A 25,706-nucleotide genomic window follows, 5' to 3' on the forward strand; every position below is an offset into this window, starting at 1 on the left:
CTAAAAATTAAATAAAGCAAGTTAAAAAAACCCCTTCAAGTTACCGAAATAGATCGCAAATGAAAAGGGCTAAGGTTCTCAAGTTTGACCCATCATGGGGTGGACGTGGTAGAGCAATTAACTAGTAGGTTAGACGTGAACAATCAATTCAATTTAGAATTCAGGCCATAACAAAATCATCCTAAATTAATACTTAACCTAACCAAGACATCATTTATTAGGATGATTTCGCGACTACTATTTACTTCTCTTTTGCATTTCATTGTGATAGGTATGGCTTGGTTCGATCAATCACTAACCCTTCTAAAATTGGATCAGTTTATATGAAACAAAAATCTTTCAAACTGTAAAGAGGAATCATTTGTGTTAGAAGACAATAATAAAACATCTCACTGCATGTACTCATCAACATCAAGGAAAGCTAGCTAGCTTCTTACTCGTCATCTTTGTAAGGGTATTCTTCTGGAACTTGCTTCAGAAGTTTTACCTGCAACTCATAAGCATCATCCCCTCGAAGCATATCACGGATCCATGTGACTTCAGTCTTCATTGACACCTGAACATAAAATTACGAAAAACACAAAAAACCACTATCATTATAAACAAGGACAGGAATTAAGTTCTTGGGTACCACAGAAATTGTAAAGCATTGAAGGAGTTAAATAAATTGGAGTATGTTCTTCCACCTCAACCCAACCCCCACTCCTAGGACAGAGTAAAGGAAAGGAAGCATGTGGACTAACAAAGAAATAAATGATTATTTTGGTAATACATCCATTACATTAACAGCAAACGACATAAACCCTATACTTGTTCTAATGTACCTCAGGATTAATACCGTATTTCACAGGCAAAAAGTGTGCATGTATGCATACAGACCAGAAATGGCAGAAAAACCAAAGGCACTATCCACCCCTCACCCTCAGGATGAATACCATTTTTCAAAGGCAAATACAAAAGTCATAAAAATGGACCTCCCTTAACTAGGGTAAAAAAACAGAAAGAAAAATGGGAAAAGCATAAGCCCAAAGTAAAGGGTTCATTCGCCAGGATTGTGCCAAGACCATAGGCGCAGAGACTTGAGGAAAATTAAGCAGTTACTATGCATTAACGTATTTGTTCTCACAACCCATTAACAAATCTTTGGCAAAGTAGAGATAATTAAAAAACATATTCAGAGAATGACATTGTTAAATTTAATGGTTCTCTTGGCAAAACAACTAAATAGTACACCATATCAACAACAAGGCCTAGAATGGAAACTTCTTAGAATGGAGGACATGCTTTCATTCTTGTTCATCACCTTAGGTGTGAAAATGATTGCTAAGCTTGTTGGATTCACCCACTGGTGTCACCTCACTTCATAGGATCTTTTATCCCATGCCTCTTTTGACCAAAACAAATTCCACCATGTGATGTAAGAAGTTATATAGAAATGACACTTCCTACAATCTCACAAATTCAGAGGCCTGATCCACTATACAAAGCCAGAAGTAAAGCACATGACTAGGGTTATGTCCTTATTGTTAAACAATCTTATAAGAAGCCTTGTGGAAAAATGTAAAAATGAAGTCTCACAAGGTAGAATGATAGCGTCAAACTTGTGTAGCAGAAGGAAAGGCACTCACCATTTCTAGAGCTCCTCTAACAACTCCACTCAAGATGTTGCAGTAGTACAGACCTTGACAAGTATCAGGAAGCTCAACAAAATCTACCAGTGGATTATCCTCCAAAACAAGACTGCAACTTGTACCATCAGCATCCCAATTGGTCACTGATGCAGTGACCCCCAAGAACATTTTGAAACCAACCTGTGTAAAAGTATTATAAAAAAACAATGTTAACATTAAATGTTCGTCATACTTCAAAAAAGAAGTCGGAACAGTCCTATAGGTAACAATAATGCAAATATAATGCAACCAATATTGCAGATCTACAAAATTGTAGGAAGCTACACCACTTAAAAATCTCAGATTCAAATACAAGGTACAAATGCATCCATCACAACTTACCTACAGACCTTAGACTGAATACATTTTTGCTTGTCAGACAAACTTCAAGGATATAAACCAAAGGCTGGATCAGGCTGAAAGCAAACCATAGGTCAACCTAGGGGTTGAACTGGTCTCCCTATCATATATCAGGTTAGAATGCTCAACCCAATCGGGATTACATCAGGTTAGGTGGTGAGGAGCATGATAGTTGCTTGCCTTTGTACTGCACCAGTAAAACTATTGTGGGGATGACATTGGCTAAAATAGTTTTGAAACCCTAGATGGACCATAGACTGCATAAGGTGAGGTTGCACAGTTTGGGGTGGAATGATTTCCTTTCTCCGCAATGTACAGGTATCAAACATGCTTTAAAGAAGTTTTTGGATAAAGGTACTATTTCTGGACCCAAGAAAGAAGGGGAAAACATCATACAAAGCAATAAAGAGGACAAAAACAAATTACATGGTATGAAACAGAGGAAGCAAATTAGGGCTTTAACTTCTAATATCGTATTTGCTCGACATAGATTAACATAGTCTGCGCTAGCTCAGGCACAAGTTGGATCTCAGGCACCTCAATTCAACCCTTACCTTATTCCTTAAAACTACATAACAACTTGGCATGATTCAGGCCAGGGTGCATTTATGGTCCAAGCTATTTAACAGTCCTTTATGTATATGTTCTTGGATAGGGTCAAGGTGCATTTAGGTTTTAGCTCGTTGTCTTTATTTGATTTTATTGTGTGACTGGGTTGTAAGTGAGGTGAGGGTGGTGTCTTTTGTGTATCCCTCTTCTTTTTTGGTCTTAGGTGTCTTGTATGCATCATGTATACTTTTATGCGCCCTTCTTTAGATGCATTTAGTACAATTGCTTTTACCTATAAAAAAAAATGGCTCAGGCCAATCCCTGGTTTAGCCAGGTTCAACACAGCTAACTTGCAGATTAGCATCTCCACTTGTCAACCAAAATACTTGTCCACCCATTTTCTACACGGGTTAAGATCATCCAAACAAGCTCACCTTACTTTGCTTTGAAAAGTGCAGACTATATGCTGACAAAAGATTCATGACTACATGTGTCCAACACAAATCTAGATACTTAAAATTAAACCATAATACATTCCCACAAGAATGAGATGATGAACTTATAGTAAATACTTCCTTTATTACATTAAAACTTATGATGGTTGATCAATGACACATGATATTGTTGAGTTGACTATCATATTCACCATGGATCTACATTGCATGGACTTGGGTCCAGGTATTGGGAATGGGTATGTGTTTAGGTATCTAATCCTTTACACTTCCAAATATTAGGATATAGGTTTTGGCTAAAAGAATCTCAATATGAACACTTGGATAGGGCATAATAAAAGGGGAAAAAAAAAATCAATTAAATATCAATAAAGAAAAAATAGATATCTTGGATAAAAGCTCTCCTTTCCTATTTTTATCCCTATCATCTTTTTCTTATCCCTGAATACTTTTATAAAAGTTTACTTCCAGCAAACTCTCTTTTCAATATAATTTTTTTCTAAGGAAGTTAGAAATAAAAAACATATCAATCACAGTCAAATAACCAAATCCAAAGCAAAATAGGAGTATCTGATAAGGATCTCATACACAAACTCATGTTGGGTCGACACAAATAAGCTAAGTGAAGTTGGAGGGTCTGGGTACCATGGTTATGGATTTAGGACTATGGTCCAGGCATATACACACACATGAACCAACTAAAACACCTAGGGAAAAAAAAGGTTCCATAAATTCATGCACACATCTTGTCTTCAAGTCTAAAACCTAGGAGTTGATGCACCTAGACCTAGGGAATTTTGGAGCAAGGCAATCATGTTCATTCCTACCAATTGAAGCCTTCCTGTGAAGTGCAGAAAATGCAAAGAATTTTTATATATCAAGCTAAGCATCCCTTCCCTGTTCAATCCACTTTCTTATTTTACTTCAAAATCTTCTATCTGCTTTATAATTAGTTTCATTTTCATGTATTAATTATTTATTGAAGTACTTTCAATTCTATAGCATTTTTCCAATAAGCATATATTCATTCTCCCACACAACAATTGTAGATAATTCACCATTTAGCAAAATTATAGGCTGTAAACCTTAGATCTAATTTTTCTAATCAAAGATCCCACTCTGATCAGTATTAGTTCAAATATTACTACAAATAGATAATGCCCAAAATGGTCTACTGATTCTGGATAAATAAATAAATTTGCTAACACAAAAAACTAATAAATAAAGAAATAGTACATATACGCTGACACACATACAGATGCAAATACAAGGAACAAGCACAAAGTTAAAAAAAGAAGAAACGTTTGTAGATAATTCACCATTTAGCAAAATTATAGGCTGTAAAATCTGAGCACCTTAGATCTAATTTTTCTAGTCGAAGATCCCACTCTGATCAGTATTAGTTCAAATATTACTCCAAATAGATAATGCCAAAAATGGTCTTCTGATTCTGGATAAATAAATAAATTTGCAAACACAAAAAATAAATAAAGAAATAGTACATGCATGCTGACACACATACAAATGTAAATACAAGGAATAAGCATTTAGTTAAAACAAGAAGAAACAATTAATCCAGGGTTTACCTGTTGGGAAGACTTTCAGTCATACACTATTTGAATATTATATTAAAATGAAAAATGGGTCATAGTTAACAAAAGGAAACTATTAATCCAGGGTGGAGAATTTCAGTCATCAATATTTGAATATTATATTAAACTGTGAAAGAATAATAGACCTTTGCAATTGCTTCAGCTGTCTCCTTGAAGTCGACGCATCTGGAGACGTTAGATTTTGCTAGAAACTCATCAATCAATCGAATTCCAATATTATAACCCCTGAAAAATAACTAACTGGTTAAATGGGCATCAGGTCTATGGTGTGCAATTATGTGGTCAACTAAATTTCATTAAGTTCTGATAAGAATATTTGTTATCCTGCTAATATTGTACACACATGAAGAACGCTAAGTGTCACCAAGAATTGCAATTCTGTATCAAATTGAGCCAACACTATACCTAGAATTATCAAACAGAACAATAAGATCATATTTACATGAAAAGGCAAAACAAATTACCAACAAAAATACGATCATAGTGACAAACACTAAGTCTTGACGTTGGCTTGAAAGAATGCAATAGGACTGAATCTTTTTCTTCTCATTGGGTGGAATGATGGACAGAACTGAATATCCAAAAAAGAAAAAGGGCAATCTTCAAAGCATCTTCTCTTTAAAACATGATGCTCCAATGCTCCTTCTGAGATCTCTTCTTTAAGCTGCATAGTTTTGAAACAATGCCAATTCTCAATATTTTTAGTGTTCAATTCACTAAATCCTTCCATCTCTCATGTATAATCTGGAGGAGACAAAATCATATGGACATAAACTAGAATGTTTAATCTCCTTTCTTCATCAGGGCATTTCCATACTGGATCTAACAGTCACAAAAAGTCAACATCTGTTATAAGGAAGGGATCCATGTCCAAAAGGTATTCTTATAAGATTACCCCAGTGCTTCTTTCCTTCCCTTTCTCAGTACTTTACTAGAAAGGAAATCTCTGACAAATGTCCAATGAACCCTTCAAACACAAAAGGATTCATGGTAGTCATGGATGAAAATGTCACACTCACATGTCCTCTTTATTATCAATTTGCAAAGCATAATGTTGATCATGCATACCAAAACTGGAACATAACCACTAGCTACATTCTATGAAATTGTGCACCAGAAATGAGAGCTAATAAAGAGACTGGCTATTCCATGGAAAGACATCACAATACTTGTGGGAAAAAAAAAACATTTTCTGATATGGAAATAAAAATATCAAATTCCTATCAGGCCAACTGGATTTCCTGACAATAAGAATCCTGATGAACCAAAAAAAGGGATAAAGGCCTACCAGAAATTACTTATTTTTCAAAACCCTGTTTTAAGTTCTATCCAAATGTGTTCTAATCCCCAACCCATGCAAAATCCAGTTGCATTTTATCGTAATTGGGAGAATTAACCCAAATGAATTTTACTTTACTTCCTTTGTTTCTAAAGTAACTATTATCAACTCGTACCACCTGATGTGAATCTTTAGAAGTAATTCATCTAAATGGTTACATTTAGACTAATAATATCCCCTCATAGGATCCCTTATAGATATCTATATAGATATAGATATCTATATCAGACATCAAATGATCCTGATATATTTGAAAATAACTATAATTCATTTACCTATATATCATGTTTCTGCTTATGTAAGAGTTCTTTCATTTATGTTCTATGGAAGCCACATGTTATACTATGTTCCACTAAATAAAAATCTGCTATGATCCAAGTCCAAGTCTTGAAGAAAAAAACAATGGATGAGATTCTTAATGGGACAGCATGGGGTAGGATGTGTCAATTTTTTAAAACTTATTACCCCTATAACATGTTAATTGCGAAAGCATTTCAACAAGGCTCTCATGCCAAATAGTTCAAGATGAGTACCAAACTTAATATGATCTTGAAGAAACCTAATCATGCTTGTGTCCACATGCTTTCTTGCCTCAAAGAGTTATTAGTTTTAAGAAAGTTACATCACAGGCTTAATTTTTGTTATCTTAAATGGCCATGATCCCATGTTATATATTCAGAATTGAACTCTTTTAAGTAATGGCATTAATTTTGCTAATAACTTTTCAGTCTTAAAAAACAATGCATAGAATTATGACATTCTCTTCACAAACTGCAAGGTTTGATTGGAAACTTTGAAGAAGCCCCAAAACTAATATCCTACATAATACTCTTCATTACCATCACCTCAGTTTCAGTAGATAAGATGGAACTAACCAATTTTCTCCCAAAGATTCTGAAATTGGCAAGAAGGAAAGTAAACTAGTGTACAGTTCAAAATTCAGAGAAAATCAAGCCATAGATTCTGCACGCAATAGACCATCAAGCGCCAACTCAACTAACCACACATTCAAATCGCACATAACACACACACACACAAAATTTTCATAAACAAAGAAACTGTAAATTTCCCAAATTAAATTCATTATTATTAAACAAAAACAACCGGACAACAGGAAAGCAAATCAGACTACGGTAACAAAGCATGAAATCAAAACAAAAATTAAAAGCGTTAAGAAACACAGAAGTTTAAGAAAAAACACCATTACTAAGTACACGGAATCGAAACAAAGAGATTACATTTGATCGAGCTGTTTGTTGACTTCTTCAACCTCCTCCAGATCCGTAAGCAGTTGACGCACGATCGCACCATAGGTTAGTGTGAACAGTTCCGCATTCTACCCACACGTCAATATCAGAAATTAACAAAAATCCGAGAACACTCACAGGCCAAATGAATCAGAAACCTTTTGTTAGATTTAGGGTTTTTTTTATATAATTTTATTGTGTTCCTCGTCAACCAAAGGAAGTGAAATGAAAATTGGAATGGAGATGTGTGGATTTCTTACCACGCGCTCAACGTTAGCGAATATTGCATCTCCAGATCTTGGAGCAGCGGGAGCCATGGAAGCTGGAGTTAGAAGTGAAAGGACGAATATGGGGATGGAGAACTGAGCCGATGTTGATTCAATGGCTTGATTCGTTTAAAGAGAGTAGCTTCTACAAATGAAGAAAAGAAGTGGGGCTTATTGCACAAATACACTAGTTTTAAAAATAAATAAATAAAAATTAAAAACACTCCTCTAACGAAAATATTTCTAAAACTATGGCAATCATTAACATTCGTCCATCTCAACAAATGAATAGGTTATTATCTAGTAACTGTTTTTTAAAATTGTTTTTCTAAAACAATTTTTTATTCTTTAAAATAAAAAAATAGAAAAACATGTGTAATAAGTAAAAAATCAAAAAAATAGGTTTTTGTTCTTAAAAATAAAAATAAGATGGTTGTCAAAAAAAAGGAGCAATTTTTTAGTTATTTTTTATTACTTTTATTTATTTTTTTAAGATCTTTTTCAAAAAAAATAAGTATATAAATATAAAGAATAATTAAAAATAAAATATTGCATATAAAAATTATTTTAAAAATATATTTCATAATATATAAAATATGTTAAAAACATTTTAGGTTTTTAAGTAATTTTTTGTTTTATAAAATATCAAATAACAAATACACAATATTGTGAGATCAAACAGACAAATACTCGTTATGATGTTAAATAAATCTTCATACACAGGTTGGGGTCGGGATTGACTCTTACACCGTTTGTTTGGTCTTTATGACTTTAAAACTCATTTACAAAATTAAGAAGAGTTTATATATATAGTGTAAAGAACTTTATTCTTTATCTGATTTAAAACATTACAATGTCCGTTATGAGCCTAATTGTGATGTTCCACATCAAATTGAGAAGAAATTTTCTAATGCTATATATGTATAGATTATTCTTAATTTTATAAACGTATTTTAAAGTCGTGAAAACTCTTTTGAACTCAAAGTAAACAATATGTATACCAATTGAGAATAAGTCATTATAAATGATATCAAAATCAATCGTCAACTTTGATATAGAAGTTTGTTTAATCCTATGAGTATGATTGTCTATTTGGTCTTACAACTCCTTGAGATACGATAAAATATAATGTTTTCATATTGATAATTATGATATTTCACATTATATAAAAAAGAAACTTTTTAACAAAATATATATATATATATATATATATTAAAATATTTAATTCATTTTGCTCTTATTTGAATTTTTCTTCTTAAATTCATCTTTTCAAAAAATAACTTTTATCATATTTTAATAACATTTTTTAAATAACATTTTTTTAAAATCCAAACTGTTATTTATAATTTACAAAATAGAGTAATATTAAATCTTATAAATGGTTAATTTGATTTTTGTTATTGCTGATAAAGAAAGAAAGAAAAAAAAAACAGTTTACAAATATCCAATACATGAATCACAAAAAAATTTGGAATGTTTGTGGTAGAAACACAAAATCTCTTTGTAGACCCCATTTAGGGCTCATTCCTTTGCATCTCTACAGGTTATAATTCTTTGCAGGTGGAGGGGTCTCAAGGAGCCACGTGTCGCCTCGTGGTTGGTGGTCATAGAAACAGATGGTGGAATTGAGGAGCGAGTGAGAGTTTGACACGTGGCATGGAGATATTCTGGCCGTTAGAGAGGAGGTACGTTTCTGTTGAGGAGCAGCAGGCCAGCTAGAGGAACCAGGGGGGTGCCTTTTCAGCGAGGAGAGTTTTTTTTTAGAGAGAGAGGAGAGTTTCCGGGAGGCGGGTTACAGAAGAGAGAGAGAGAGAGATTTGAGAGGAGGGGGGGATGCCATGGACGACTGTGAGAAATTCTAGAGTCTTGGAGTTTGAGCTGAGGTAGGGAGACGATTTTCCTGGAGCTTAGGGGAAGGCTGCAGAGAGAGGTGGTTGCTTTTAGAGAGGCTGCAGAGATCTTTAGAGGTGAGGGATATGAAAAAAAGGAAAAAGCTCGTGGCTGGTTAGAGTGAGAAAGGGTGAGATTCCGGTGGTTTTTCTGAGAGATAGCTTGGAGAGAAGGTTGCTTGAGGGAGGCGTGCAGGGATTCTGCAGGTATGAGAGAGCTGTGAGGGGGATTTCTGGAGAGCGAGGAGCAGGAAACTGTGAGAGGTAGTGGTGCTTTTGGTTGCTGATTGCTGGAGGAACCTTTTGGGAGAAAGATTCTGAGCTGAGTATTCACCGAAGACAGAGCAACGAGTCACAACTCAAAACACCCAGCTGAAGAAGAGACTTTCAGGTTTGGTTACTATGGTTTTCATGTACGTTTCCATTCTTCATACTTTTCCTATCTCATGCTCTGTGATTTTTAACTTTGCTTGTTGAGTTGCTTTGATTGGGTGATTATTGGTTTAAAATTTGAAGAGTTTGCTGCATTTTATGTTTTACTTTGGCGAATATCTTCCGTCCTAACCCACTGATTGTTAAACTCATGAATGAAATAATGACACGGGTTTAGCATACTGGTTAAAAGTTCCATGCTCTGTTCTCCTCTCTGTTTTTCTTGCTCCTCTGTTTTCCCCTGAAGGAGATTGTCAGGCTTTAAGATTGGGAAGCTGGAGAGGTTGATTTACGGAGGATGATGATGATATGAAGAGGAGATTGACAGCTATGGGATCTGAATCTGAAAATGCCTGTATGAGGTGGATTGCCTTATTACTTCACTGAAGAACAGATACAAGAATTGTTTGATTCCATTAGACCCCTGTGTGGTTTTGATCTTGTCAAGGATGGAGACACAGGGAACTCTAAGGGATATGGTTTCTGTGTTTATCAGGATCCAGCTGTGACTGACATTGCTTGAGCTGCATTTAATGGTTTGAAAACGAGTGATAAGACTCTCACAGTGCTTCATGCCACAGTTGGAAGTGGACAAGCAAAATCAGAGCAAGATAATATATTGGCCCAGGCACAATAACATATAGCTATGCAGAAAGTTGCCTTGCAAGCTGGTGGTTTGAATTTCCCGGGAGTGGGATGATGGGCGTATGAAGAAATATTGGAGAGCATGAGAGGAATGAGCCAAAGAGCAGTCCACAAGGCTATGTTTGAATCTGTAGCATTAGCGGCAGCTAGTGTCCTCCAAACCTCCTCCACATGCACCAGAAAATTTATCATCTCCAGTGGGTAGTGTCTCATCTGGGAGAGTTTGACAAGGCCTAAACTGTTAGAAACAATGACTTGGGTCTATTTTGGGGAATTTGTTGAAATTCAATTTGACAAGAATGGAGGAGTACGAAGCATGAACTTCAGTTTCTGATATCAGGTTCACTTGATGGCCAAGTTCCCATTGGGAAATCACTACCAGAATCACCATCAGTTAGTGCTTCATGTTATATAAACTCCGTAGCATGGTGATGTAGTGAATCTAATAATGGTGTTGGGAGTACTAATGGGCCTGCATTTGAGTGCATCTTGATGAAAGATTTCCTCAAGTCACTCTCCAAGAGGCTCAAAGGCAACATCGCTGGTTATGAGAACTACCATAGGGTCTATGTTCCTGAGGGACAGTCTCCTAAGTTTGATCCCAAGGAGCCTTTGCGGGTTTATGTTCTGTTCCAGCATATACAGAAAATGCTGTCGGGCGAGATTGCTGTCATTGCTGAGACTGGATATTCTTGGTTTAACTGTCAGAAACTGAAATTGCCTAGGAAATGCAGATATGAGTTCCAAATGCAATACGGATCAATTGGTTGGTTAGTAGGCGTCACACTTGGGTATGTACAGGCCACGCCCAAGAAGAGGGTGATGATTTCTTGCATTGGTGATGGTAGTTTTTACGTGACTCTGCTAGATATCTCTATAATGATCCTTTTGATAAGGAACAGGCAGTAGTAGCATTGTGGAAATGTTCACTTGAAGGAAAGCAATATATTGATGCCGTAATGCAATCCTGAGGCTGCTTGAATCTCGCAGTAAATCTCCTTAAATCAGATTCCAGTTCTACTTGTGAAGCAGCTGCAGGCCTTCTACAAGAAATAGCTTCAATTAATCTATACAGAGAGTCAGCAGCAGAAAGCAGGGCAATCTGGGATTACTGATGCTGTTCATCAACACTCCCCCACCCATTGCTATCAAACCCATGCATATCACCAATTCCTACATATATATATTGCCATACCCCTCATACCCGTTATATCCCTACATTCTGCCACTCATCCCACTATTCGATACCCATTCATTTACTAAATCACTTTTCAGCCATCCCACTCACTGTTTAAGTCCGTTTTTCTCATCACCATTCGTCACCCACGAATCCACTTCCTTTGCTTCCCTACATGTGATCATCCTCATCCGAATGCGCCCTTCATACTCGGCATCTTTCATTCATTTTTGACTCCATATCCATTTAATCCCCTTTCCTACTCTATTTTACCCACATTCCTACTTCACTCTCCACATTTTCCCTTTCTTCCACCAACGAACGCGCCATTTTTATTGTCCTTCATCATCCAAGCCGTCATCCCAACTTTCATATGTTCCAAACTCATTATCCATCAAACCTCATGCATGGGATCTCGTTCTTCCTGTTCTTGGTTGTTAACATGGTATATACCAATCCGATGAAAGGAAAGACAGAATCTGATAGATGGGTCAGGAAAGTGATCAATAAGTTGGTATGATTGACCTATGTTTGAACTCAAATGTCCTTCATTACTTCGTATTACACAGTGGTTGGCTGCTATGACAGTTTCGGCATTTCCATTGCTCATTGGGGTAGGGATATCGTGCTACAGGTTGAGAACTGGACTGCTTGCGTCATTGACTTTCTTGGTTTTGTTGCATTGGATAAACCAACAGGCTTTGCACATGCTATGAAGACGTGAAGTACCCATTATTCACAGGCGTATTGGGTCCAATTTGAATAATGTCTTGTGCCCAGACCTATGGAGACATGCTGCCCACCCAAGATCATGTTCGAACGGTCCCCTGACAGTCGTAGTACCAGCCACTGTTTGAATTGGGTTCCCCAGGAAACCACATTAAATATGATGGCTTAGACCAGGTTGAGAAAAATAATGCACCAGTTACTGATAATATTGTTGACAAGCAAGACAAACTAGAGAATGAGAAACACATGGATTCATTTCCAGATTTCGCCAGAGATTTGTGTTTGATAAAAATGTTCTCGCGTCAGTTTCTTTGTGGCACATATGCAGCGCAGTAGTGGGATTTGTGATGAACCCAAAGGAGTTTCAGGTTCGGGTTTTGAACCCAGTGTCTGGTTTTGATGGAAGGCTTAGATACTTGGAGCTTTATGTGTTGGCAATCGGAGCTTTTATTGATATGTGCATAGAGTTTTTGTATTCAACTCGTCTCAAGTTCTTTGTGAATGGGGTCTTGAACCCATCTCACACGAATGACTTTGAGCACTCTGGGATGCTTCTCATGTTCTTTATTTTCGGGGTCGTCGCCTTGTTCTCTCAGCAAACTGGGCTTGTCTAAAACTGAATAACCAATGCTCAATAGCCTTCACATAGCTCCGTTTCTGCCCTCACATACTTTCGGCGCGTGACTTGTTTGAATGAGAGCGACTTTCATTGCCAAATAGTTACTTGGGGAACCGGTGACGTTACTCCTATTGCAGGATTGCTTGGCAAATCTCAATTCCAGATTCACTTAGGAGGGATCCTTGGCTGCTAATTGGAAGGCTTCAAGACAGAAGGAAGTGAAGAGTGATGACACCAGGGAAGTGACTTGATTATCTACTCTACACTTGCCTGCTCATGGCCCCAAAATTTCAGAAGTGGTAAAGAAGCTGGAAGACTGCAAGTTCTGAAATTGACCTAGCCTTTCAAGTTGGGTTCCATACATTGAAATAAGAGGCAGTAGCATGAGTTGTCCTCCAGAATGGCTCTATTCTCTGCATGGTGCATGGCCACCTTTGGGCCACAGTGCCATTTTCCCATTTCACCATCTCTAATTTTGAAAAATATTCTTTTAAATCCCTTTCTTCAAATAATTTTCTAGATCTTAGTTTGTTTTAAAATAATTTCAAACTCATCCATTTTTCATCCTTAGTTGTTTTCTTAGGTTCTCAAAATCCCATTTTCAATAAATTTTGGTTGCCATTCTCTTTCCGGAAAGCCACTTTTGAATTTTCTTTGTTTTTTAAAATGTTTTAAAATACGCAAGAATCAAATTGTGTAATTCCTAGTTATGGAATTTACAGATTTGGTCCATGCAAAATAAATGGGCTTTGGTGGGGGCCCAACATCAAATAAAATTTCTTTAAAATAAAAATGAATTTTCAGTGGAGTGCCATGCGTGTCTTTGATGATTTTGTACTCGATTTAGTGACATGTATGCTATATCTTGTGATCATTGTTTTGTACTAATCTCATTTCTCTTGATAGCGCATAGTGGTTCGCTGCTCAGGTACACACTCATTCCTACTCTATTTAGTCTATGTGCATTTTCTGACTCCCGTATGTGCATGTTTCGCTCTGAGTATTCATTGATTTATTCATCCATTGCCATGTCAGCTTCATTTTATTAGTAGAGACCTGACTTTAGGGACTTAGAGGGGTGCTATGGTCTTTACCGTACCTTCCCGATAAGTAACCTGACCCCCGAACCCGATCCGGTTTTTCACAGACCACCTTTTCCAAAATAAGGAGTCACACTTAGGGTTTTTCTTTCTTATTTTGTTTACCCTTTAAAAATAAAACAAAAATAAGTGGCGACTCCAAGTCATTTTCAAATAATCAATAAAAATCAATTTTTCAAATAAAAATCAAGCTCGCCATCGAGTGGGAAACGCATTCGAGCCATCGAAAATGCGGGGTCCACAAAATGGCGACTCCACTGGGGACCCCGCATTTCGGCTCATGCGTTTCCCACTCGATGGCGAGCTCGATTTTTATTTAAAAAATTGATTTTTATTGATTATTTGAAAATGACTTGGAGTCGCCACTTATTTTTGTTTTATTTTTAAAAGGGTAAACAAAATAAGAAAGAAAAACCCTAAGTGTGACTCCTTATTTTGGAAAAGGCGGTCTGTGAAAAACCGGATCGGGTTCGGGGGTCAGGTTACTTATCGGGAAGGTACGGTACGGACCGTAGCACCCCTCTAAGTCCCTAAAGTCGGGTCTCTACTAATAAAATGAAGCTGACGTGGCAATTGATGAGTAAAACAATGAATACCCTAATCGATCATGCACAATATGAGAAGTAAAGCATGTATAAAGAATAGGCGAAATATGAATAGATGCGCACCTGGGCGGCAAACAGCAACGCGCTATCATGGAACAGGGTTAGTGAATTATGAACAGATATAATTAAGCGCATATCAAGAACAGAGCAAATCAATCATGCCGGGAAAGCCAGTCAACTAATCAGTAAATCAATCATGAAATCACATATGTAGGGCCCCCACCAAAGCCCAATTCATTTTTGCATGAATTAATTCCATAAATTCCCTTGCTTGGAATTACGGAATTCGATCCTAGCTTATTTAAAACATTTTGAAAATCAGAGGAATTTTGAAAGTCACTAGCCAAAAGAAAGAATGGCGGTGAATTTTATTTGAAAAGTGAATTTTTGAGACCTAAAACCCTAAGGATGAACGACTCTCAAAAGATTATTTGAATAAGGAGAATTCGGAAAATTATTTGAGGAAAGAGAATATGAAAACTACTTTTTAAAAAAAAGATTAAAGGTGATAGGATGGGGAAAATGACACTTGAGTCAGAGGCGGCCATGCCATGAGTGCTTTCCCGCATAACTTCACTTTCTAGTTCTATCATCTGTGGTTCACTAGCGTCCATAGCAATGGAAGAAGAGTGGTGCTTGATCCTTCTGTAACGCCCTTTCTGTGTTGGATGTTTCAACCGTATATACTCACTGAAGCGACCTGCAAGCATTGAATGATACCCTTCATACCAATCAACACAGAGGAAATATCTCTGTTCGACAAGCTGGACTGCATGAATAACTTTGAAGTATTCTTCCCCTTCTCTTCTCAATGAGCAGTAGCAGTTTGGTATACAGACCTGAGTTCAAGAGAAACGGAGTGCCATTCTGGAGGGTCACTCTCTATAAGGAATCCCATAGCAGGTACAGAAACACTGATTACACTGACTCCCTTACTCTTCAAATTCTCACTATCATGTCCCGAGAGGAGTATTCATCACTGGATTTTCACAATTCTCTGGTGACTAACAGCCGTATTAGCTTACTGAATCTTCCCATACTCTTCCTGAAAACACTCCACCAATCTCTCTGAAACTGAACACAGGTTGCGTTGAAATTTAAGCTGGGAGACGCCCTGGGATATTCGTCTTTATTTGATCTGAAATATAATCACATCTCCTGCAACTTGTCATAACCAGCAAGCACGCCTGCATCAGCAACTGCACAAAGAATGTTAGCATCAGCACCCTTGAAGAGAGACTTGATACCCTCATTCTTCAGGACTTGAGCAAAGGCGTCAAAGAAGCTCTTGTGTTTGACAGCTTCGCCAGAGGTCATCATCATTCTTCTACGAACCGTCTCCATTGGGTAGGAAGCAAGGCCAGCATCATTTGTGATCAGCCAACAGAGGGCAAAGCTAGCGAAGAAACTATCCTGCAAACCTCCAGTAAAGACCACTGGTTTCAGAGGATCAGATATTCCAAAGTAGAGACCACGGCAAACAATGATCCCAACACATGAAATATTGACTCCACGGTAAAACCCAGCAATACCGTCAGACTTCAAGGTCTTCCTGTAGACATCAACCAATCTCTGACCACCTGAGGGGATGAGGCCCTCGCACCTTTCTTTGCAGAAACTTCAGTTCCAATCTCAGCTTTAACTTTCCTATTCCCAGCAATATAATCAAATGCAATCACCATCTAGCAGAATTGAGAAAGCTTCTTCATTATGAATAAGACCTGTCCTGTAGCTTCCCTCGCCAATCCCAATGTATTCAATAGAGCAGGTATCATACCTCTTAAGAGATGTGAGAGTCGGGATGGTATCAAAGAGTTCCCCAACCCCATCAGCACGTCAGCACCTGGTAATCAACACAGTCCAAAACACAATATTTCCATGGGTATTTCATCACAAATACGCATACATAATCCCATATAACCTCACGATGCATACTCATTGGGCAATGAATTTCAATACGTAAATATCATCGTGCGGACCAATTTCACGACAAGGGCATGTAAACATTGGCATTTTCTGAAACCTTCAAAATCCACCAGAAAACTTGAGAAAGAAATGGAATGAGAAGTTGTTGGGAAGAGTGAATTGCCTTGCATGAGAGTGTAAATAGAGAAAAAGGTATGAGAGTGTGTTTGAAGATGGGAGTGGCGGGGTTGATGAAAAATAGGTATGGGAACGATAGTGGCATGTAGGATGCATGGATGACTTAGGAGCCTTCATGAAAACGTGGAATAAATACAAGGGTAAGCCATGCATGTACAAGAAAAAGAACTGTGGATTGGTGAAGAGAGTAATGGGTATAAAGGATGATGAGAGAGAAAATGTGGCGGGATGAATGTGAAGGTGTAGGGATATGGGTATGAGAGAGATGATCAGATTTGCATGGGAGCTTAGGTCGGTGAGCAAAGAAGAGAAATGGGTATGAAGTGAAAGTACGCAGGCATGCAAGGGTGAGAAATAAGGGTGACAGACAGGGAAATTACCATGAGCATGGATATGAGAGATGTAATGGTGATGAATAGAAAGTGAGATCTAAGGAAAAGAAGAAATGGGTACTATTATGAAGTTGGTGGGTATGGGTATAATGAGATGTGCAGGTATGAATTAGTGGAATGGATGGTGACGATTAGTGAGAAATAGATACGGGAAGAAGGTTAGGCTTGCATGGTCCACCATGTACGTGAATAGGTGACTTTGAAGAGCCTTGAGCAGCCATGTATAGTGCAAGAAAAAGGCTATGAGTAGATATAAATATATGGGGTGGGTATGAGATAGTCAACGAAAAGGACCTGCACCATTTGGCATTGCAGAGCTCTTATATTTGTGCCCATTTACATGCTTATTCCTTGCGTGATAGCCTAACTTTCCCCAGCAAAGATACTGAGAACAAAATCTGAACCTTGACGCATCTCTATGAGTTTCAGGAGCTTCTTCCTCTGCCAAGATCCTCTCAAAACTTTCAGCGCAGGACCCTCATCAACCGCGTACTCCAATGCCTCTTTTGTGCAGCAATCAGGGAGCATCAAGGCTGTAGCCAATCTATTGCTACAATGAAGTATGGAATTTATGAATGAAGTGACGGAGAAGAGTCCCATGCTTTGATACACTTTCATGAGCTTTTTCATAATCGTCTGTTCAAAGTGAGGAAAAACAAAACGTTTCCAGCACACAGGATCCAGGCTCACTTGGTACCACGACTTGCATACATATGGAACTGCAAATAGTAGTGAATCCCTTTCCACTCCTCCAAACACATTCACCAATCAGTCCATGTTGAATTCCACCGATCTTTGTTCTTCCCTCTTGGGCACAGAGGCGGCCTCGAATGGAGGGCCTCTAGTTCACTAGGCAAGGCAAGGTCCTCCTTGTTGCAGAAATTAGGAAACTCTCGAGTTAATGGCAGCACAGCTTCTTTCTCGTTGATCTGTATAATATCCTTAGTGATAAACTGATCCAGATCAACCACGGCTGTAGTATTTCCTCAAAGTACAACTTGAGCATTACCCTGCTTCCTCCCTAGCTGAGATCTTTGCACAAACCCAAACCAACTGGAAGAGCTTTATTCATCCTCTTCTCCCATAAGCTTAGCTCTATGGTAGCTTTACCATGAATCCCTCAGGTAGGGACATACAGCCTGATGTACCACAAGGTAGGTGTAGACCCCCATTTGGGGCTCATTTTCTGCAGCTTGCTTTTAGCCAGGTGTCACAATCTGGGGGAAGCCACGTGTCACATTTTGACTAGCTGCTAGAGAATCACAATAGTGGAGTTGGAGGAGCAATCAGGGATTGACACCTGGAGGGGAGCTGCAGATGGGTACGTTCTGTTAGAGGGGGAGCGTCTCCTGCAGGTGGTGCTTTTCAGAGAGGGGGGCGATTCTGTTGAGGTAGGAGGAGATATTTTTGAAAAGCAAACCAGGGAGAGAGCAGGGAGAGGTGGTCCGGAGTGCTGCCGCTAGAGATATTTTTTTTTAGAGAGAGGGGGGAGCTTTCACAGGAGGTCAAGACAGAGGGAGAGCAAGCTAGGTAAGAGGCTTTTGGCTGCCATAGTGGAGAGATGGAGAGGACAAACAGGGAGAAGCTCGGTTGGCTTCAGGGGAAAGGATTCTAGCTAGAGTAAAAGCCATTCCCCAAATCGAGTAAAAGAGAAAAGGAAACTGGTTTTGCTGAAGGTAGTGGGTAAGGAAAGAAAATTTGAAAGAGCATCTCAGGTACGTTTGTTGCAACTTCTTGGATTATTCTCACTCATCACACTTTTTTTTTTGTTTTCTTTTATTATCTTTCATTCTCCCTGATTGTCTCTATTTTTCTAAGCCTTAGTTTTTTGTTCAGATATGAGTGTGATTACTGTGTTACTCTCCTCTCGTATTTGTTTATTTTAACATGGCTCACTCCCATTTTGGTATTGGTTTTAAACTCTTCTGCTAAACCACTGGTCAGAACCCCTGGATCTCAATATGAAAGGGGATCCCACTTAATGCTTGGCTCACTCTATTTACTCTGCCATGGGAACACTATATCTTGTTTTATTTCTTCCTCCATTTCTGGTATCTCAATCCATATCTTGGTTTCTAGCTCACGTTTCTGGATTTGTTTTGGACTATTGGTTTTGTGCTCTGGTTTGTGCTTGAGGGGAGAGGGTGGTGCTTTAGCTATTGCCACAGATTCAGGGTTCCCAGTGGGCGAGATGCATATGGGTGATACTTCAGCCATTGCTTTGACTGGTTAATGGGTGAAAATTATAGCAACTGAAGTAATTTTCGGTTGATTGGATCTCTCTTCCATGGAGTTCTCAGGCAAATCAATTTCCCTTGGCAAATGAGGTTGTAATGAAGACTGCAGCTGTTCCCATTTGAGATCGAGCTTTAAATTGTAACAGGGTGCCTATTTGGAATAGACCAAGTTCCTTAGTGGCTACTATGCATTTGGATTTTCGCCTTGTTTCATGGTCACAGCTAGCAAGAAGGTGCAGTATTGTCATGCAAATCCCCTGGTTCTGAGCTTATGTTTTCTGAAAGATTTGGTCAGTGTGTTTTGTGGCATTAATGCACTGGAGATTCATCAGGTGATGATAAGACATCATGGTCCATTTCTGTATACTGAAGCCAGGGATTTTTTTTGTTCAAGCTTTGCCACCTGGACGCGTATTGCCCTCTGGTTGTAACAACAATTCCTAGGAGATGAGTGATATTGATCCTTGAGGGTCTTGCGCCGAGATACATATTCAGGGAAAGTTGGATTAGATGATACAGACAAAGTTGACATGGTATACGAGGTTATTGCTGATCACTTAAGAACTCTTTCTTTTGCTATTGCTGATGGGTTTTGCCCAACTTAAAGCACTTTTGACCCGTGGATTGGGTATGGGTGAAATCCACTATGAAGAATGCTACTGCTAAGATACTTGCCCATTTTAAATGATCAGAGTGAGGTTGAATGCTCCTTGATACCTATTTCTGTACATGCATGGTTGTCCAAAGCTCCTTCTAAAGCCCTTGTTGACATCCCAGATCCATCCATCCATGTGCATGGGAACCATGCAAACCCGGCTGTCATTCCCATGCCCATTTCCCATCATCTCCACACCCATTCTCCAAACCCATTAAACCCATTCCATGTTCATCACCTTCATCCATCAATATCTCTCGTACCTATTTTCTCTCTCTAAACCTTCCCATGCATGCCACTACTCTGTTAATACCCATAAACCCACTACTCATGGCCGATACTCCCCTCATTACCCTCTATCACTCATCCATTCTGCCATTAAGTGCACACCTTCTTTGGTAAGGCTGCTCACCTTGTTGACAACACCAATCACCAGGGCCACTTCCAAAAGGTGTTGACTGCCATTGTGAACTTCTGTATATACTCCATTGCGTTTGGCATAGTAGTAGAAATGGTGATGATGTACCCAATTCAGAGACGCAAGTACAGGGATGGGATCAATAATCTTTCGGTGTTTCTCATAGGAAGAATACCAATTGCCATGCCAACAGTGTTGTCAGTGACAATGGCCATAGGCTCTCCCCGGCTGTCAAAGCAAGGTGCTACCACAAAGAGGATGACAGCAATAGAAGAGATGGCTGGAATGGATGTTTCTTTGCGGTGACAAGATTGGGACTCTCACCTTCAACAAGCTTACCGTGGACAAAAGCATGATTGAGATATTTTCAAAGGACGTGGACAGTGATGTGGTGATTCTGCTTGCGGCTAGGGCTTCCCGGGTTGAGAATCAGGATACCATTGATGCCTGCATTGTGGGAATGTTGGCTGACCCCGGTGAAGGCAAGATCAGAGACAGTTGGAGGACGCACAGTTGATAAAAGCTTGCGATGATCTTCGAAGCAGGGTCAAATTCCTCCAGAAACGGTCTGAAAGCTGTGACATACAAGGGCGCATCAAGTCACTGGAGGATGCAGTCGCATGTGCTCTTACAGCTGACATGGATGTAACCTATGGTCATTATTGATGATGACCATTTTTGGTGGCCAAGAATCCAGGTGAGAAGGAGATGAATGCATTGGCGCGTCACTTATTGAATTTGCTGATGCCATTGGTTCCTTTCTTCTTCAATGTCCCATGTGACCCTTTCAAGGAAGCAGTAGATTTTTGTTCAGGTGGACCCATTTAGCTTGAAGAAAAGAACCCCCAGTTGACATATATCACGGGCAGTGGCTCAACACCCCTGATTTTGACGCCCCAACACAGCTTGTCCAATCACTCGAGCATGACGCCGAGCATGTGCATGCTGTTATGATTACCCCAGAGAGAAAGGGAATCGATTGAAGATGGGAAATGATAGCAAGGATATCTTCTTCATGTTGCAAGTTGATGGAGATTGCGCTCACTCAAAAGGCAACAATAACAAATGCTCATCTGTTACTCTCATGTTTCAAATTGGAAGGCTTTATGGTGGCAGTCCAATAAACAATGGAGAAGGATATGGGAGCTTTTCCTTGGTGACCCTTCCAAGTCCCTCCCCCTCTCTGTTCGCTCCGGTGCTGTGATTTCCATGCCTAAAACCCTGGTGCCAAGTCCTTCAGATAAACCAAAATCAAAGATTGGACTACAGCCTTTACGCCTTGTTAATCACTCCCAGCGTGGAGGGTCTGCAAAATCTGATGTTACGAAGACGTCTAATGTAGGGAAGCTCCATGTTCTGAAGCCACCCCGAGAGAGGAATGGTATCTCACTAGCTGCAAAGGATAGCTTGAGTCCTACAATGGGCAGCAGGGTAGCAAATAACCCCTCTTGTTGTCACTCCACCAGTTGCTGGATCTGTTTCTTTGAGGAGTCCAAGGAACAATCCAACCCTTAATACTGCGAGCGAGCACCCATTTTCTATGTCCAGATGCCAATCCAATGGCGCTGAACCCAAAGCCTTCTGCCAGTCCACTCATTGCCCATCTCATACCCATTTCCATACTTACCTTTCATAACCTCCCATGCATGTCATCTTTTCTTTAAAGCCTATAAACCACCTTTCTCTCCCATGCACGACCAGAGGAAAACACTTGTGATAGCCTGGACCTCGATAGTGGTGTTGGTGATACATGCAGCACCTAGCTGGAAACAACTCTAGCATTGACTTGTGGAATCATAGAGAATTACCTCACGTAGATTGCAGTACAAATGGAAATTCAGACTTTGGCAGAGACTCAACATGATACAGGGTTCTAATCAAAGCTTGCTCTCGTCCAAATACTCAATCCTGTAAACATCCATGGGATCAGTAGTGAATATAAGAGGAGGTCAGGAATGCAGATGAAAGAAAATCATCATTGAAGTATTGGGTTGAATAGTGGGGTTATCATGAGATCAAGAGGCTTATGGCTTGGTGACAGTAGTTGTGACATGGACAGATGAGGGGATATGAAAGGCCAGATTTGAGAGATGAAGCCTACGTTTCTATCAAGGACTATTTTAATTGATTCCATCAAGGTTCTCACGTGTGAGTTATGGATGGCAATGAATACCTTGATTACGTGGGTTCATGGGATCAACAATCATTGGTTATATTGATGATGGAACGTTGACGGCTTTGGTTGAAGTAATAAAGAAAGGAAAATGCTTTGGTGCCCTCTGCCTTCTAGAGAATGTTCTACCCAAGACAGTTATATTTGTGTTCCCAATGGCAAGCCAGGCCCCACGTCACCACTGTCCGGGTTGATGATCATTCAAGCACCCTTCCTCATGGAGTGGCCACCTGTGATCTAAATCCCATCCCATCCCATCATCTTTTGACTTAGAAAATAATCTTCCCAAACACCAATCTTGCAAATGGCTTTTCAATATTGTTTTCCAAATAATTTTAACTCCTCCATCTTTCATCTTTAGCTTTTTCTTTAGGTTCCAAAAATCCACTTTTCAAATAAAATTCGTTGCCATTTTTCCTTTTGGCCAGCAATTTTCACAACTCCTCTTTTTTAAAACGTTTTAAAATAAGCGTTAATTTAATTTTGTAATTCTAAGTGATAGAATTTACAAAATTAATTAGTGCAAAATAAACGGGCTTTGGTGGGGGTCCAACATATGAGATTTTATGATTGATGGATTGATTGGTTGATTCGGTTGCCATATATGATTTATTCTGCTCTATGATATGCATGTGACTATTCCTTAATTGTGCACTAATCCCACTTCTTGATAGCGCATTGAAGATCGTTGCCCAGGTACGCATCTGTTCTTATTCTGGTCTTGCTCTACGCATGTTTTGATACTCATATGTGCATGATTGATTTGAGTATTTACTGATTTCCTCATCATTGCCACACCAGTTTCATTTTATTAGTAGAGACCCGAATTTAGGGACTTAGAGGGGTGCTACGGTCCATACTGTACCTTCCCGATAAGTAACCTGACCCCCGAACCCGATCCGGTTTTTCGTAGATCACCTTTTCCAAATAAGGAGTCACACTTAGGGTTTTTCTTTCTTATTTTGTTTACCCTTTTAAAAATAAAACAAAAATAAGTGGCGACTCCAAGTCATTTTCAAATAATCAATAAAAATCAAAATTTTCAAATAAAAAAATCGAGTTTCGCCATCGAGTGGGAAACGCATCGAGCAATCGAAATGCGGGGTCCACACTCTTGTTTTTTCATAGCTCACCAAATCCACCATTATCCATTGAAGATTAAGAAAAATCAGTAGAAAAACAAAATCTCTTACTCACAAAATCCGACCATTATCCATTGAAGATTAAGAAAAATCTTATCTAAATTCAGCTTCCTCCAACATATCAATATTATTATTTTTTTCATTTAAATTTATGATCTAAATCATACAAGTAAATGATGAAATATAGATCAAGAATGCAACCTTCTATATAAGACTTTATGATTGAGGATTATTTTTCTATATGATGCCGAGAAATAATGAAAATCAAACCCTATTTTTAAAGATAAATAGGGTTAGTCTTGGCATGCCTTTTTCACACTCTAAATGTGAAATCAAACATGCTCCCAAATGCTATATGCAATTCTCAAGAGGCATGGAAAATATTGTATCACTCATCTCATTGGCATGAAATAAAAAAACATGGATTATTTTGAGATGGGTACTATTCTTGTCATTTTTTTTTCTACCAATGGATTATTTTGAACTTAAACTCTTATTATCTAGTAATTTTTTTTAAACAATTTTTTATTCTTTAAAATTAAAAAATAGAAAAACATGTGCAATAAGTAAAAAATCAAAAAATAGGTTTTTGTTCTTAAAAATAAAAAATAAGATGGTTGTCAAAAAAACAGGTGCAATTTTTTGTTATTTTCAATAATTTTTATTTATTTTTTAAGATCTTTTTCAAAAAATAAGTATATAAATATAAAGAATAATTAAAAATAAAATATTGCATATAGAAATTATTTTAAAAATATATTCCATAACATATAAAACGTGTTAAAAACATTTTAGGTTTTTAAGTAATTTTTTGTTTTATAAAATATCAAATAATAAATACAAAAGATTGTGAGACCAAACAGATAGTTACTCATTACAAGGCTAAATAAATCCTCACACACGGGTTGGAGTAGGGGATCGACTCTTACACATTTGTTCCGTCTTCATGGCTTTAAAACTCGTTTACAAAATTAAGAGAAGTTCATGCATATATAGTGTAAAGAACTTTCTATTTTATATGATGTAAAACATCATAGTATCCGTTATGAGCTTAATTATGATGTTCCACGTCAAATTGAGGATAAATTTTGTAATGTTATATATGTACAGACTACTCTTAATCTTATAAATATGTTTTAAAGTCATAAAAACTCTTTTGAATTTAAAGTAAATAATATAGATACCAGTTGAGTATAAATCGTTACAAATGATATTAAAATCAATTTTCGACTTTTGATGTATAAATTTGTTTAGCCCTACTTGGTTTTACAATTCTTTAAAATACAATGAAACTTAGTGTTTGCATATAGGTAATTATGATATTCCTACACATGGAAATGAAACTTCTTAACAATATATATATATATATATATATAAACTCATTGTAAAATATTTAATTCATTTTGCTCTTATTCAATTTTTTTTTTAAATCATCTTTTCAAAAATTAATTTTTATCCAAAGTGTTATTTATAATTTACTATTGATAAGAGAGTAATATTAAATTTTATAAATGGTTAATTTGATTTTTGTTATTGCTGATAAAGAAAAAAAAAAGACAGTTTCTTAGTCCCGTTAACAAATACACGCATGACTCGAAAAAGTTGGAATGTTTGTCGCAGAAAAACAAAATCTCTTGTTTTTTCATAGCTCACAAAATCCTACCATCATCCATCCAAGATTAAGAAAAATCTTATTCAAATTCAGCTCCCTCCAACATATCAATATTATTATTTTTTTCATTTAAATTTATAATCTAAATCATACAAGTAAATGATGAAATATAGATCAAGAATGCAACCTTCTGAACATATAAGACTTTATGATTGAGGATTATTTTTCAATATGATGCCGAGAAATAATGAAAATCAAACCCTATTTTTAAAGAAAAATAGG

At 37.8% G+C, this 25,706-nt stretch overlaps 2 protein-coding genes across 2 annotated transcripts; one reads left to right on the forward strand and one right to left on the reverse strand.

Annotated features, from left to right (window-relative positions):
- Nucleotides 1–282: 282 nt before the first annotated feature.
- Nucleotides 283–7,756, reverse strand: LOC100241885 (uncharacterized). The gene is made up of 5 exons (XM_002281363.4): nt 7,491–7,756; nt 7,222–7,319; nt 4,770–4,869; nt 1,629–1,811; nt 283–556 (listed from the first exon to the last, which is right to left on the reverse strand). Exons 1-5 carry the CDS (start codon nt 7,545–7,547, stop codon nt 434–436), a joined length of 561 nt encoding a protein of 186 aa, XP_002281399.1. The 5' UTR covers nt 7,548–7,756; the 3' UTR covers nt 283–433.
- A 12,253-nt stretch (nt 7,757–20,009) lies between these two features.
- LOC104877609 (ATPase 9, plasma membrane-type) lies at nt 20,010–24,350 on the forward strand. The gene is given in 3 exon segments (XM_010646232.3): nt 20,010–20,052; nt 20,463–20,791; nt 20,793–24,350. Coding segments are annotated over 3 exon segments (594 nt in total). The 3' UTR covers nt 21,015–24,350.
- Nucleotides 24,351–25,706: the final 1,356 nt, after the last annotated feature.

This window comes from Vitis vinifera, chromosome 19 (assembly GCF_030704535.1).
Source record: "Vitis vinifera cultivar Pinot Noir 40024 chromosome 19, ASM3070453v1".
NCBI classification, from domain to species: domain Eukaryota; kingdom Viridiplantae; phylum Streptophyta; class Magnoliopsida; order Vitales; family Vitaceae; genus Vitis; species Vitis vinifera.